The 16,310-nt window shown below is 40.0% G+C and overlaps 1 protein-coding gene across 1 annotated transcript in view; it reads right to left on the bottom strand.

Moving 5' to 3' along the window:
- ipo11 (importin 11) overlaps positions 1–16,310 on the bottom strand; it is a 127,541-nt gene that overhangs the window by 45,427 nt on the left and 65,804 nt on the right. Inside the window, exons 20-22 of the mRNA XM_085367379.1 lie at positions 15,743–15,856; positions 11,679–11,794; positions 10,568–10,644 (exon numbers count right to left, since the gene is read on the bottom strand). Coding sequence (XP_085223505.1) covers positions 10,568–10,644; positions 11,679–11,794; positions 15,743–15,856 — 307 coding nt within the window. The remainder of the gene's footprint in view (positions 1–10,567; positions 10,645–11,678; positions 11,795–15,742; positions 15,857–16,310) is intronic.

Genomic DNA, 16,310 nt, shown 5'->3' with positions numbered 1-16,310 from the left:
GCAAATGGGTGCAAGCCTTTACCACAAACTTAGTCACTGCTGGGTAACATTCGTCTATCCTGACCTGAAAGGAGACACTAACGGTAGACTGCAGCAAGAACTGCCAGCATCTGAGCCAGCCAGACTCTGTTTGTCTCTCTCATCATGGTCACCTAAATGCAGCGCACAGTAATGGCAGGTTTTGTAATAAGGCAGATCGTGCTAACATAATATGCACTGTTAGTTGATTATTTACCTGCCGCATTAACGGGAGAAGACGTGCAAACGTTACCGCCGCTGCTGAGATTCACGAGTCCGGAGCGGAATTAAAAACACGACATTCATTTAAGGTCATCGTGTGTTTTGTGAGCAAATGCTTTTGCGTATTCGTAGTGTTTCCTCCCTTAAATGAAATATCTACTTTTCAAGTATTGCAAGTTGCCCTGTTGTCATCCGTTCTCGTAAAATATAATCAAACTTTTGAGCATTTGAGCCGCTAAGGCGCTGTGTTTCCTGCCAGGTAAATGACGCTCCGCAAAGTGGTGACGTCATTCGGGGCGACTGGAATCGATAAGGGAATCGTTTGCAAAAATGGCAAACAATTCCAAGGAATTGAAACATACCCATCCCTACCTCTGAGTCATGGTCAAGGTCAGTGAGATCAGAACTAGTCTGGGACATAGGAGATACACCTATACTATTAGTTTCAAACTCCTACGTTACTTCGTTCTCGAGTTATCACATTCACAAACTTAGGTGTCCATGATGAAGGCCGCCTGTTCGATACGATGACGCCACTATCCCATCAGCCTTTTACAGCTAAGGGGTAAAAAATACTCTTTCAAATGTTTTTGAAGAGGACAATGCACTTCCTCAGGTTTCCAGCAAAGCGCTCACCAAAAGTGCAGAACACACAGCTGGGCACAAGGAAACTTTTTTTATTAATTAGTAAGATTTGGATGCAATTGAATTATAGAGAAATTATTTTAATATTTTCTCCTTCCATGCATAGAAATGCCCATGGACAAAATATTAGAAAAGCCTAAGGAATACAAATTAGTCTAAATCAGAATAGGCTGTTTTGCCAAACACTATAAAAGCAATTAAATTTTAACAAAGATGTGGGAAGGGAGGACACAATCACCCCCTCCACGCACACACCGTCATAATCAAATAGTCACAAAAACAGATGCTAAAGCACTGATTAAGCTTTAGTGAGTACATCCTTCATAGCCCTGGGCATATGCTGCAAAATCCGCTTCAGTTATCAACATTAGCTGGGAAATGAGACTCACATCTGACTGCGATAACAGTCCCTGAAGTACCACTAATGGTTCCTGGGTACTTCTAAAACGTGGTCATATTCCACAATTCCACTATTCCACAATTTTCAGTTTATAATCTGTGATTAGGGTGAAAATGTTTGCAAAGTAAGGAAAGTGAACAGATAGCAAAAAAGCTGTGCCAAAATCTGCAATGAAGCACAACAAGAACAGATAATGTTTGTTGGGCTTATTCTAGTCAGCCAGCTACAAAAAGTTGGAGATCAGTAAAGCCCTAGGCTCGGGGGGTTTAACAGCCTTCAAATGCATAAAACTTCACAGAAAAGTGACAAGTCATGATATGTCTGTTATTTCAAAGTGTTAATAAATACTAGACCTTGTTAATGCTCCGAAATATTCCAAGGTGAACGTATGAGAAGCGCTCTCCAAGCTCTATAGCCAGCAAAAAAAAAGTCTCAAACATCTCACACTGGTTAATGCATGAGGAACTCCAGGTTAAACATGGATAGTATATCTGAAGTTATTAGACTGTAAGAAGAGCCCTTGTGGAGTATGACATCAAAATGGAAGAAAAGATGATAAGATGTTACCGTTTCCTCTATTAATGCATCAAATAAGGCGAAATATTTCCAACGTATGTGATAGCTATAATCAAAGCCATTACTTACAGTTAGGAAACCTGTAATAAAGAGCTTGTCGTCTAATGGGGTTGTTCAGATTGATCCAGGAAACATTAACAGGGCAGCTAACTGTGAGTCTACATTATGAGAAATGTTAGCAATTCCCTCAGAGTACTTTCATAAGCCCTTAGCAGGATTGCTTTATTCGTCTGTGGCTGTGCCTGGCCAATATTTTTGCACAACAGCTATGATGACACTGGATCGTGCCACATTCATACGTAATTTAGAACCAATAATTAACCTAACACCACTTAGTGCACATCTTTGGACTGTGGAATGAAGTGGGGGTACACAGAGAGAACCCACGCAGACATGGAGATAATGAAACTCCACAAATAAAGGCCCCAGCCAGATGGTGGATTCAAACCCAGGACCTTGCTGTGGACAACAGTGCAAACCAACATACTTGAGAAAAATTAATTACCATATTAATATAATCAAAATATGAGTGTAGTCGATAACAATAACTGTATATTGGTATCCAAACAGAATAACTACACTAATAGTTAGTGCCTAACAGCCAAGAAAGGAACTTTTAAGCCATTACCAGCTAGGTTTTAACAGAGACCTAGCTGGGTCTTTAATATAACATGTCTTTTTCATTTTAAGGCCAAATTAACTTTTTTTCATCACAATTTTCAGAATGATAGAAGGCAAATGTGGGGAACTGGTTGGTGCCATTACCCCTTTTTATGCTTACTGCTGGCCATCACCTTGTACAAACACAAAATGCCCACAACGGTGAGCTAACACTTATCAAGTGCAAACAGATCTTTCATCTGTCAGCGTCTCTGACTTGACTGTGTGCAGCAGTATGTTATTACTTCAGCAAGGTCATGAAGCAGTTCTGTTTCAATTTATCAACCAGGAGGCAGGCTAATATTATACTGACACTACTAGTTTGATTACCAGTCACTCATCTGGCAATGTTTTAAATATATGCTGGTAGTAGTATCCTAAAGCTGAGTATTTGCAGATTTTTTGCTTTATATAACTCAGACCTTCCCAAAATGTGTGTGTGTGGGGGGGTGGGGGTGGGGGTGGGGGGGGGACAAAACGCTTGGACACTGCTAGCACAGGGCGCCCACAAAAACACAAGGCAAGACATGAAGCATCGCTGAATATGTTTCCAAACCAACTTCATTCTAAGCCAAAGACTAGAAAATATGGTGAAGCATATCTGCCCTTTGGGCTCCCCTGCAGAATTGGTTTTCCCTTCGTTGGGAGCACGCACTGGGCTCTTCAAATCACGGACAAACAGTATCCCACATTCTTGATTTTTAGTTCACAAACACTTGTGATGACTAACTACTGGTGACATTTTGGAGATGTTAGCTCTTTATACAGTAAAGTTACAGTGGGATACAAATAATATCAGGCTGATGCTGCCACAATTTGTTCCCCCGGTTCAAACCACAGACAAACAGTATCCCACAGTTGTTTATGTTTTTAAACCCATTTTGCACAGAGAGGCATTTTTTGAAAAATGTATTGATAGCAATGTTGAATATTATTACACAGGAAAAAAACAACTACAGTAAAATAATCACACCGTGATGCCTCTGCCTTTGTAAATAGAGGGACAGTAACTGTGTTTGTATATGTCTGTGAAGGTTCTCAGTCATCCAGGTCATCGTAGTCAAAGGAGCTTGCAAAGAAAAGCGTCTGGACTTCTTTAAGTTACTTGAAGAAGCTTCTCGGATGAGAGGTGAAACGTCTTCAAGTAACTTAAAGAAGTCCAGACGCTTTTCTTTGCAAGCTCCTTTGACTACGATGACCTGGATGACTGAGAACCTTCACAGACATATTGCCTTAAATTTTGGGAGGAACACCCTTCAACTGGTGCGGGAGTATGAAAGGGAAATAATCCAGTTTTTGAGATCCCTTCCCAGACGCCTTAACGCCCACTCACATCCTGGGTCATCTGATCCCAGGAATTCCCATGATAAGGCAGGGCCAGGTTTCACAATGAACTCACCCGAAACTCTGGCTGATTGGGACCCACACCCAGTTTCACACCTTGGCTCAGGCGATTAGAGGATCATCAGGGGTCCTTTTGTCCCTCTGTGGGGGGTCACTCCCACTAGGTTTATATCTGGGACTCTCCACCATTTGACCTTAGAACTGAAGAAGCTTCTCGGATGAGAGGTGAAACGTCTTCAAGCAACTTAAAGAAGTCCAGACGCTTTTCTTTGCAAGCTCCTTTGACTGTGTGTGTATATCAACGCCAGTAAAACCAAGGAACTGGTGGTAGACTTCCGCAGGCACAAGCATTCTCCACTGCAACCACTGAACATCCAAGGTATGGCCATTGAGGCTGTGGACAGCTACAGGTACCTTGGTGTTCATCTGAACAATAGACTGCCCTTTCCTGTAGAGGGCGTCTGAGTTATGAGTCCACATAACTCAGACGCCCTCTACAGGAAAGGGCAGAGCAGGCTGTACCTGCTGCGGAGACTCGGGTCGTTTGGAGTGGAGGGCCCACTCCTGAAGAAATTCTATGACTCTGTTGTGGCTTCTGCTATCTTTTATGGCGTGGTCTGCTGGGGCGGCAGCATCTCTGCTGGGGACAGGAAGAGACTGAACAGGGTGATCCGAAGGGCCAGCTCTGTTCTAGGATGCCCTCTGGACCCAGTGGAGGTGGTGAGTGACAGGAGAACGGCGGCTAAGCTGTCATCCCTGATGGACAACATCTCCCACCCCATGCAGCAGACTGTGACAGCACTGAGCAGCTCCTTCAGTGGGAGACTGCGGCACCCACGGTGTGGGACGGAGAGATTTCGCAGGTCTTTCCTCCCCACTGCTGTCAGACTCCATAATAAAGACTTTAACTGATCAAGCACACACATCCATACATATGCAATAATACTAAGTGCAATAATCCTTTCTGTCATCGTATTTTTACTCAGTTGTATATAGTATTTGTATTTGTATTCTATTTTTATCTTATTGTATATTTATTTTATTCTACTGTATATAGTATTTTATTTTATTCTATTCTGTACAGTTGTGTACTGTATTTATTCTTATTGTATTCTAATTTTTGCCTCATAACTTTTGCACTGTCCACTTCCTGCTGTGACAAAACAAATTTCCCACGTGTGGGACTAATAAAGGTTATCTTATCTTATATGCAAGCGTGTAAAGCCTGCAGTTAGTCAGATTAATAGCATTTTGTCTCTATCTGCCATTCTGCAATTCATCTCATGTAAACAATAATGTGGCGCACAGCATGACGTGAAAAAAGGGACATACCTTTGACGTTGTGTGACGAACTCTGTATTCCTCGTCCACACGTAAACGCAAAAAAGGAGTTTTCAAAAATCTCCATTTTCGGTGATTCGAAATGCCGTTTACGTGTGGACGAAACAGCTGCGTTTTCAAAAATACCCGTGCAGGTGTGGACTAATAGTAGACATTAGTAGTTTATTTTCCTACTACCTGTAATTTATTGCAGATTACTTGTATTTGCTTAATTGTTTACTAAATGTTTGAGGTGTGAAATAAACCGCAATGGAGCAAAATATGGGTGTGTGTGGTTGGAGGATGTGTTTGTGCGTGTGCACGCGCGCGCGGGGGGGGCGGGGGGGGGGGGGACATTTTTCTTGTAAAACAAAGGGGGGCCTAGCAAAAACAAAGTTTGGGAACCACTGATCTAACTGTACATTCATCATCTTAGAATTCAATGCAACCATCTATTTTCTTTACTGCTTATCCAATTTAGGTTTGCAAGGGAGCTGGAGCCTATCCAGGCTGTCACAAACAGGGACACAGGGTACACCAAGTCTATCACAGGGCTAACACAGAGAGACAGAAACATTCATGCTCACACTAAGACCTACGGCCAGTTTAGAATCACTAAATACATGCATGTTTTTGGACTGTGGGATAAAATCGGAGCACCTAGAGACAACCTACACAGGAACGATTGATGGCAAAAAGCAAACACTGCAACGCCTCATCGTACAATTTTGGATGACCATTTGGACCAAAATAAAGCTATTTGAAGACACAGGCTAAAATAACAAAAAGATTATGAAAATTAGCATATATGGCTACAAGAGCTACACATGACTTCCATATATCTCTTGTTATGAGAAAATAAGCAATCACTGGTTTTTAAAGATCTCTACATTTTGTGATTTTCTGTTTTATATCTATTTTTAATCCATCCATTCGCTACCGCTTTTCCTTTTCAGCGTCGCGGGGGGCGCTGGAGCCTATCCCAGCTGTCGTAGGGCGAGAGGCGGGGTACACCCTGGACAGGTCGCCAGTCTGTCACAGGGCTAACACACAAGGACAGACGACCATTCATACTCACATTCACACCTAGTGACAATTTGGATTTTCCAATTAACCTATCCCCACAAGCTGCATGTCTTTGGACGGTGGGAGGAAGCCGGAGTACCTGGAGGGAACCCACGCAAACACGGGGAGAACATGCAAACTCCACACAGAAAGACCCCGGCCTGATGGTGGAATTGAACTCAGGACCTTCTTGCTGTGCGGCTATTTTTAATTTTATTTTTATTTTTAATTAATACAACACTAATGTGTTTGTTTCCGACCAAAACTACGAACCTTTCAACCAAAACTTTGAACTGCTGAGTTTCTCAACACTGAAGGGACAAAGTAAAGTACATTAAAATGGCTACTTATCTCTATTTCTTGCTGACATTAGTCAGTGTAACGCCAGTAAGAGAGAAGAGAGAAACTTCTGTGCTTGTGCTCCATCATCACAAGTCAGAGCACCACACACAGTTGAAACGTGTCCTAGTTCAGAGTGTGGTGGCAGTGATACAGAGCGTAGTGCTAGTCTAACAATTTAGCAAGGCTCTTGACATTCTAATTAGGGAATTTTCTCCTCCAGTTCAGCAATGATGGAGCAGGGCTCTTTATCAGGCAGGCCAGGCCACATACCTGGCAAGCTCCAACATCCTAGTGAGCCAGACTATCTCAATGGCCCACATCCCTCCATTGCTCTCCATGGGCAAAATAAATGAACCACCAGATGTTCTAGTGAAAACTAGCCAAAGATGATGACTAGCTGAAGACTGATGAAAGAGATAGATTACAAAACACAGGCAACTTTAGTTCTTGTATAAGATTTGTCATTGGTATGTGGAAATAAATGCATGTTTTAAAGGAAAAATGTTTCTCTATTTAACTTCTTGTTCTTCCCAGCGTTAAATCACAGCTTTTCAAAGTGTTTCCTGATTTGTTCAAACCTGTGATCATACCTCTGAGCTATCATCTTTGAACATAGCAGCTTTGAAATTTCTATCTGACACTTGCACTCACAAGCACATTGAATGCAATTAATGAGCTTTAAACATGCAAACATAACCTTGGGAGAAACTGATTTTCACAAGAACATAAGACAGAGACAGCAACAAGCTGTAGAGAAAGTACTTAGGGCTGACAAGTGGCAGTAATTTTAAAGTCTTATCATCTGGGTTATTCGACTCATTAACGTAGCAGCAAGCATAGCCTAAAATAGCGGCACACATGCACAAATGCTACAATAGTGAAAACATCTACTGATGGCAAAGTACTTAAAACCAGCGCGCTTGTTAAGAGTTTTTGAAAATTTGATAACAGCTAAGATAACAGGGGCCTGACTAACTGAGGCCCACTGATCACTCTTGACTTTAAAGACAGCAACAGAGAGAAGACAAGTTCAGATTGCTTAATCGTGACATGACTGAAAGACTAAAAACTGGATCCTTTATCTCATAGCAGATGCAAGAAGAAAGAAGTTGTCAATGAGATGTGGCTGAAAGCTTAATAAGAGCTATTAAACAGCCCTTGTGTTAAGAATTATCAGTCCTAATATGACAAAACGGTAAAACAGCTAATATGTGCAAAATCAATACCTAATCTACATCTATTTTAGATACAGAAGCAGTTTAACATGAAAAGATGATTGATTAGAAACTTACCAACACCTTTTGATATTAGACATACGTATAGAAAACTCCAAAGATTTAGCCCAGATCTTTTTTATGAATATACAAACATGACTTGTATTTAAAAAGCAAAAAAAAAAACAAAAAAAAAAAAAAAAAAAACAATGCATTTGCCCCTCATTTATTTATTTATTTTAATACTAATGGACTCCAGTTTCCTTGTACCTGCAGAAATGTGAAAGCTTTTTTTCCTTTTCCTTGCATTAATATGTGTCTGGCATGGCCAGAGTAAAGTGGCACTCATCATCACTGAACCAAATATTGACAGAAAGGCGAGCAAGGTCTCCGAAGTAAACACAGAAAATGGGAATAATTATAAGCATATTTGGGTCACAAAATGAGTCACATTATATTGACCAAGATGGATGTTGGCAAAGCAGGATCTATTCTTAATCTATTAAGATCTATTCTTAAGGGAGAGAGATTGTTTCTCTATTGCAGCCTCTGATGAGAAAGAATTATTATTTGTTTTCAGCGTTTTAACACATGAGGCTGCTGCTGGATCACTGGGAGGATGGACAGATGATATAATATGGCATTTCTTCTTGCAAAATCACTTTAATAACCAATTTGTTATCTAAATAGACTATTAATTTCCTAATTTGAAACTAATTGCTGTAGCCCACATTTGAGCCCTTATGAGTTAAACTGCATATTAGGGAGATAAATGGTGCTGAATGGAATTGTGAAAGTAAACCTTTCATCTAATGTGGAATACCATTGTTAGGGCTGCGCTTCGCAGGCCGCGCTGGTTTAGAGACTTATTCCCGTGAACAAAGCAAGACAGAGCTCAATCCATTTTAACTTGCGAGGGGAGCTGATTGGACCAGGATCTTGGAGCTGCAAGCTCCTCACCTGATGTGTCTATGAGCATGTGATGTGATCAGTGATATGTGTATGTGTGTCTGTGTAGGAAACAGAAGTCAGCCTTCATCCTAAAGATCTAATCATCTTGCTAAAGATCTAATAATTTTGCACAATGACAATCATATTCATCCACAATTCTCTAACAACCATCACAGCATTTTCTCATATACCTTTATGACTGAGCTAATTTTTCTCCTGGAATTTGTGTTTCCACTTCCATCTGTCAATCTCCATTTCTACACAACCTTATCTGTCCGTGTGTATCTGTCTCTCATTTCCCACCATTAAACCTTCAATTTTTTGCTGTTCTTTAATCTGACACCCTCTTATCGATATTACAGTCTGTCTTCCCTCCTTCGATACACCCATTAAGCCCACTTAAACCAGTAATATGGCAGCTGATCAGCACGCGCTGATTATATGACAGATCTTCGTCAATCAAGTGGAAGCAATCAGGGCTGACGTCTTTCAATCACACAGTCAAGACTTCTACAAGTGCATAAATGTTATTTGCATTATTAGTTCATCTTCTGTGCTGAAAAATGTTCAGGAAAATGTTCCTGAATGATTGGACTCACTGTGATCACCCACAAACTTTAATCTGAATTTAAAACAGTTTTTCTATCACTAGGATTTGGTATGCTTTTTCACTTCTCTTTTTTGGTTTCTTGGCAACAGTAGTTGTTCTTGTCACCTTCCTGCCACCTCTCTGTAATTTTCTGTGATTGGTCTAAAATTTAACATAACTAGCAGTGATGCCTTGAAAAAAAAAAAAAAAAAAAAGCATCCCTTTTCCTGCCGTTTTCATCTCCTTGGTTTCCTGTTTCTGTTCAGCACTAGATAAGGCCGTCTCTTATCTTTCATCCATGTCCACGCTCCTCCAATGCACAAACTTTCTTTTATGTGACTTTCGCTTTATGAATTTTCCAGCAATCACTTTTAAATAATTCCTTTTCATTCACCACCTCCATGCCAACTTTTATCAAGCTTTCCCCTTTCCTCATCCTCTCTAATTCCCTCATCCTCTAATACATCAATCCATAACTGTCAACCCGAGTCCTTTGCTCTTGTCTCATGATTCCCCAGCCACACTGTAAGTGATCAAATGCTCCACCAAGCCAATCAAGCTACACTAGTGGTCATATCACTCGTTATGTGCAGAAGCACTAAATCAATACTATTCCTCATCGCACGCAAGGCCACACACATACACCACTACAGAGTAGAACATGTGAGGTGTGTCCCAGTGCTGTGGGCCCGTGATAAATCATCCAGCCAGTTCTATTCAGTCTGCCACCCCTCGCAGCTGCCTACAGACCAAGAGTAGTGACTCTGATGCCTTGAGGCAACTGCAAAGCCGCAACTCTGATCTTTACAAGCTACAATAGCCTGAGGTAATCAAACTATGAAAATTAAGTCCACGGTCATGGATTGCATCAACCTTCCCCATTCTCTGTGATTCTCAACTATTTGATCTGACAACACTGGCTTGTTTTGGGGGGGGTTGTGCAGCAATTTTACATCACTGTTATGACCATTTCTGGAGTGAAATGTTTTTTGTCTCTCTCTTCATAACAACACATATACAAATAAATATAACCATTATACAGGAAACCCACTCTAAAATGCATTATAGTCACATTATTCTTCATATTATTGTGACAGCTTCCTTTCTAAACAATACTGTGATCTGCATATAAAATGCCATTAAGTTATTTTGGGGAGTTTGTGTGTGGTCATAAACCAGGCCAGGCAAACCAGCAAACAAAGAAACATCATGTGAGCTCACCTAGCAAAGCTGACATGTTCTGGAAAATTCTGAGCAGCTCTGGAGTGATGGTTGGACTGTTCTCCAAAGTCACCAACCTGCATGATGACATGATGAGAGGCAAACAAGGGCAAAGTAATGAGATGAGAGAGAAAGAGAAAAAAAACAAGAAGTAACAAAAGAGATGTTCATTAGATTAGAGATGGCAAAAGAACATGGGATGAGAAACAGCAACACGACAAATATTACAGGAAGAGAAAGAAGGTCACGGGGATTTAAAACGGAGGAAAAACGAGGAATTATGAAGGTTGTGTACAAAGAAAAAGACAAAATATCATAAAAGCAACATCGAATGGCTAAATTTTGGCTATAAATGAAGTCCACTAAGAAAATGGAAGTTGTAGTCTATATAAAAAGAACTAATATTAGGGATCTAAAAAGAAAATGTTTGAATACACAGTTCATTCACATTTGTAGCTTACTAAATGTGTTATTGACACATCATCAGGATATTATAAGCACAACATAACCTTAGAAGCAAACAATAACAACAAAACAACCCAATTTCGACTGTAAACCAAGCAAACAAATATATAGGGCACCACTGTTTATCAAGTAGACTAAAAGATAGGAAAATAGATATAAGACTGAGGGTTTCTACTGCAAGACAGACACGGCATGCTGAATGCTGAACAGTGAAGCTCTCCAGCGCGGCAGACAGGAAAAGAGAGATTAAGTAGGACGTTAAAAAGCAAATGGATGATAAAAGAGCAATATAGGGTAACCCTGACAAATTCTCTTCTGCTGAACTGAACCTTTTGGAGGTAATGCATTTTCAAAAGTGAACATAGTGTATTGTAGCAGGCACCTTCATTAAAATGGTACATTCCCAAATATTAAGATAAAGTTAAGATTGTGGTTGAGCTGCATGAATTAACAACACCTGCATTTAACTCAAGAATAGATGCCTTTGAAAAAGAAAACAGAGTCAGTAAATGAGGCTGATGTTTAAACATGAGAAAAGGACTCCGGTGAAATAGAGTGACAAAGACAGCTATATCCAAAGTATCTAGTGTCCTGATGGGAGTGTGTACAAGTCATAAATGTTAGTGTACTGCATATGTCTCTATACCAAAGCTCCAGCCCATCCTCCAGCAAATACACATGTGGCGGCTGCGAAACATCAGTGCTCAACTGGATGACAGGAAGAAGAAAAGGGTACAGGTTCTTGCTTTCTGCCCCGAGGCCCTGTGAGAACACAAAGATACAGGAAGTCAGTTTGTGTGCTTCAGTTTAATGGGTTTTCCTTGCAGATAACTTTAGCAGAACGGTGTGGAATAGAGACACATCGGCTTATCCAAAACCTGACACACCCTTCCCCAGCAACTAGTGAAAGACCATACCTCAGTGAATCAGGTTAACAGGGAGGAAGCTCTTTGTAAGCACAGAATGTTTCTTTGGCTGCAAAATACTTGCCTTAGGGTGCAAGAGTTGTTTATGGATTTATTTTTTAAAATCCTCACTTTATATCCCTTTAAAACACTATGGACCTATTAAGTTCGATTTCTGGGAAAAAAGCATGTCCTGGAACTAAGTCAGAGGTCGTTTCTTGGTCGTTTAGATTTTAATGACGTTTAAGATGACACAAGAGTAAGAAATGACGCAACTTCCCCTTGGGAGATTTTTTTCTTGGCAAAGTGTACTTCACAAGCCCTTTGTTACTAATGCACTGGACATCTGTATGTGGCCATACTGTAACACAGAAAAGGGGAATGAGCAACCGAGTAGTGTGTCATTTTGACCTCAATAGTATCGCACTGCTTTTAACTAATAGGGGGCATAAAACAGTGCTACTGGAAGCAAAGATGAAGACTTTAAAACCAAACTCATATTTCAAGGTACATTACCGCAGCTATAATGCTGGATTTGACTGTAAGAAAGGACACAGCTCAACACACATTCAGCTCTACATGATTGTTAGTGTTGTTATTGTTTCTGGAGGAAAATCTGGTCATCTAGTAAAGATTCTGCATCCCTTTTTCCAGATGTGTTTGGGTCAAATGCAACAGCAACATATCCAGAGTATGACCAACCATTTGATTAATGTTTCAACCAGGCTATAGACTATATCAATTTGGCAACACATAGTATAATTGAAATAGCTAAACTGAATGCTTCACTCAACATATCACAGAGAAACAGAGTTTGCATTTTCAAATTATTAAAAAATAAAAAATAAAAAAATAAAAAAGCAGATTCCCTGTACACTTTCCTGGCCAAAAAAGTCACACATGTCAATATTTAGTTGAACCATCTAAAGCTGGCATCGTTTCAATAAGCAAACCCCTGCAGTCTTTATCTTTCAAACTTGGGCCGTCTACCAGAGGCCTGGGAGCTTCAGGGTCCTGCGAATTATCTTTGTCTTTTCTAAGCTGTGTTCTTCTGGACGAATCTCAGATGTGGCTCTTGGGATCTGCTGGAGCCATTTGTCCAGTTTGGGGATCACTGCCCTGAGTGCTCCGATTATCGCAGGACCACTATTACATTCTCCTTCCACATCTTCTCTAGCTCCTCTCTCAGCCCTTGGTAAATCACAAGGTTCTCATGTTCTTTCTTCCTGATGTTGGCTAGCACTTGGGAGTGATACATCTATCACTATAGCCTTCTCCCTCTGCTGTCAGTTTAAATATTTAATCGCAATTAATTGCGTGATTCCCTACAGTTAGCTCGAGACTAATCATAAATTAATCACAGATTTCTTTATCTTTTCTAAATGCACCTTAACAATATTTTTTTCACGTTTCAATATCAGCACGGAGGTGGACAAACAGACCTGCTTTAGTCACATGTATATTTATGTAATACTGCTCAGAATATTCTCCAGAAAAATCTCAAGGGTACTGCATGCTCAAAAAAATATGCCAAAAGTAGACTTAAGCATATACTTCCTCACAATATAACTGCCTGCAAGACATAGCCACCCATGTAGCTATGGCTGTTGAAAGTTTGTCCTTTGTTTTAGATTGTTCAGGCGCCTCAGTTGAAAACTGTCCAGCATTGTCTGCATCAACATGTTATTATCACATTAACGTCAACAGCCTTTATCTCTGTGTGCGTGTGTGTATATATGTAAGTATATATGTGAATACACTGTCTGAGTGACTTCAAACAATAACACGGTTATTGAACTGACAAGAAAAAAGTCATCCAAATTCAGTTCAAAGTTTGTTTCATAAAAGGCAAAAGACAACCTTCCTTTAAGCAAAACTGTCAGCAGAGTTAGACAAGTACACAAACACGCACACACAGCAAAAAAATAAATACTTACATAAATCAGAATACACACAAACACACAAGTCAAGCACTCAAAGTTACCAATTATAGTGCCAACAAACACGATTGTTCTAAATTATGGATTATGCCCTCTGAAGCATTTCTCACCCTTGATACCTCACTTCCATCTTTCTTCACACATACACACAAACTCCTCTTGATGAAAACTTAACCACTATCTGACACCATGGCCTTTTAAAGCACTCTATCACTTTAAGCTTTACACATCCACTCTGTGTATTTATAGAGAACACAAGATCATTTGGAAGAGGATAAGGGAAAGATGCTGTTGATGATGCTAAGTGCTTGGGCACAGTCCCACTTTGGGGGTGTCAGCTCCTTTTATGCAGTTAAAAAGCAACTCCCCATAAAAAAGATCAAATACGAAGAGCCTGACTTAGCATGAGGTTGTGGTAAAGTTAGGATTATCGCAAGCTTAAAGTAACTGTTAAGATTAGGCAAGTACTGGTTATGGTTAGAATACATCTTAAAAGTCTTCAGAAGTGCTGAAAAATGACTCTGTGCGTGTAGCAGGGGAATAATCTGTGTGAAGGACGACAGGATCCAAAGTAGCATTCCAGATCTGTCAGCACTGTTTTACTGATAGCATGACATTAATTTGGTCTAAATATGCCATCTCTTACATTTATGTGGGTGTAAAACGAAGACAGCATTTCTCAATCCCCAGATGGTGCAACCCTTCTCTCTCCATCAAACAAACAACAACAAAAAAAAACCCTCCTACAGGCAAAACTGAAGTTTAAAAGCAAGTAAGCCAATACGCCGGCTATTATGCTGTTGGATCACTGACTGGCATGAGTTGGTTGTGCCAGTTCCAGCTGGTCCTAAGCCAAACAATCCATACACACTTCTTTGCAGGTACAGGACTGGGTACATTAGGACAGGTCCAGGTACAAAAGGGTTAATAACACAAGATACTCTGCTGTACCTTACATTTTAACTTTTAAACATTAACATTTTTCTGCATGTATTAAATGAAAAAAAAGAAATTAGCATGTGGCAACACAGTTAGATAATCTAAGGCCCTTCAGCTGCAGATTTTCATTTCGTTTGCCAGATGTGTACTCTTGTTACTCTCCCAGAGGAAACATGTTTGTATCACCAGGCATTTCATTTCCCACCATGAGCTAATGCAGCCACACAGGGGTCCAAATCTTATTCAAGTCTGAGATAAGCACCTTCAGTCCATAACAGCATTCTTCTTGGGACAAATGTTCTTCTCACTATTTAAGTTTATGGGGTTTCTCATTACTGATATCTCCAAATTAAGTTGCAGATATTTGCAATCTGCAGCTTAATTCTCACAACCCACAACTCCTATTATCTCCTGATATCTTTAATTCTAATAATAATCAAAATCAGGTGGATATCTTCTGACTTTGACTCTGCTCATAGTTGAAATGTAATTAATTATTTGAAAGAGGCACCAGCTGTGACCCTGGGGTCCTTTGGGAAATTAAACAACAGACCACTGAATATTAATATTGAGATTTTTGCCAAGAGTGTTTTGAAAGGATCTTGAGAATGTGTACCTACAACAAGGATTAAAGCTCTGGGGATTGTGAAATCCACAACTAAACTGAAATTTAGTCAATCCTGATGTTTTGGATTTTTGTGTGTGCTGTTGTTGTTTTTTTAAGAAAACTGTGAATCACACTTATAAACTTAATCACTGTAAAGTTGATACGACAGATCAACTTGTTGTTTAACATTTTGACTCCTCATACTAATCAGTCAATTCACTCAATTTATTTGAATTGAATAGTGTGTGAATACTCGATTTGCAAAAACTGGACCGACTAATGCAAAAATAATAAATTGTAAATTTGAGATGCACCATACCTGTACCAGTTGGATAAGTGTAGTTAGTATGGCACACCGAAGCATGTTGTGTTCTTCAGATTGCTTCCAGAGCAGAGGCAGGTATTGAACTAGACAGCCTACATAGGGCCGTATCTGAAAAAGAATCACATTAGATGGCAAATAAGAAGCAAAGAAAATGCTCTGCAACTTAAGTTGCAGGTTTCACAACAGTTGCAACTCATGTTCAATTCACATCAGACTCCCGTGGATTTGCAGAAATTAAAAGTCTCATTTGGGAGCAGAAAAAGCGACAATGGTGAATTCTGATTCGCTGCTGTCTCAGCAAAGTGTTATGCATATTTACTGCATGCCCAAACAAACTTTGAGACTACTCGGGCATATTTTCTCTCAAAATTTTCTTAATATTATATACAAACTTGGCATAAGAAAAACAAACAGCCATCCAATAAGAAAGTTTTGGGGGGGGTGTTTAAGTGAGAAATTGAGATCCCTTTCCTCTTATCCTCCCTGGCCTCCCTAGAAGCCCAAATCAGTCACTTCAAAACACATTTCAGAGGAAAAGCTGGGTACATAAAATACTAGACAG

The sequence above is a fragment of the Diplotaxodon limnothrissa genome, linkage group LG12 (assembly GCF_057381915.1).
Source record: "Diplotaxodon limnothrissa isolate DT_005_m linkage group LG12, D_limnothrissa_male_GT1.1, whole genome shotgun sequence".
Classification (NCBI taxonomy): Eukaryota; Metazoa; Chordata; class Actinopteri; order Cichliformes; family Cichlidae; genus Diplotaxodon; species Diplotaxodon limnothrissa.
This window is presented reverse-complemented; position numbering and strand designations above follow the sequence as displayed.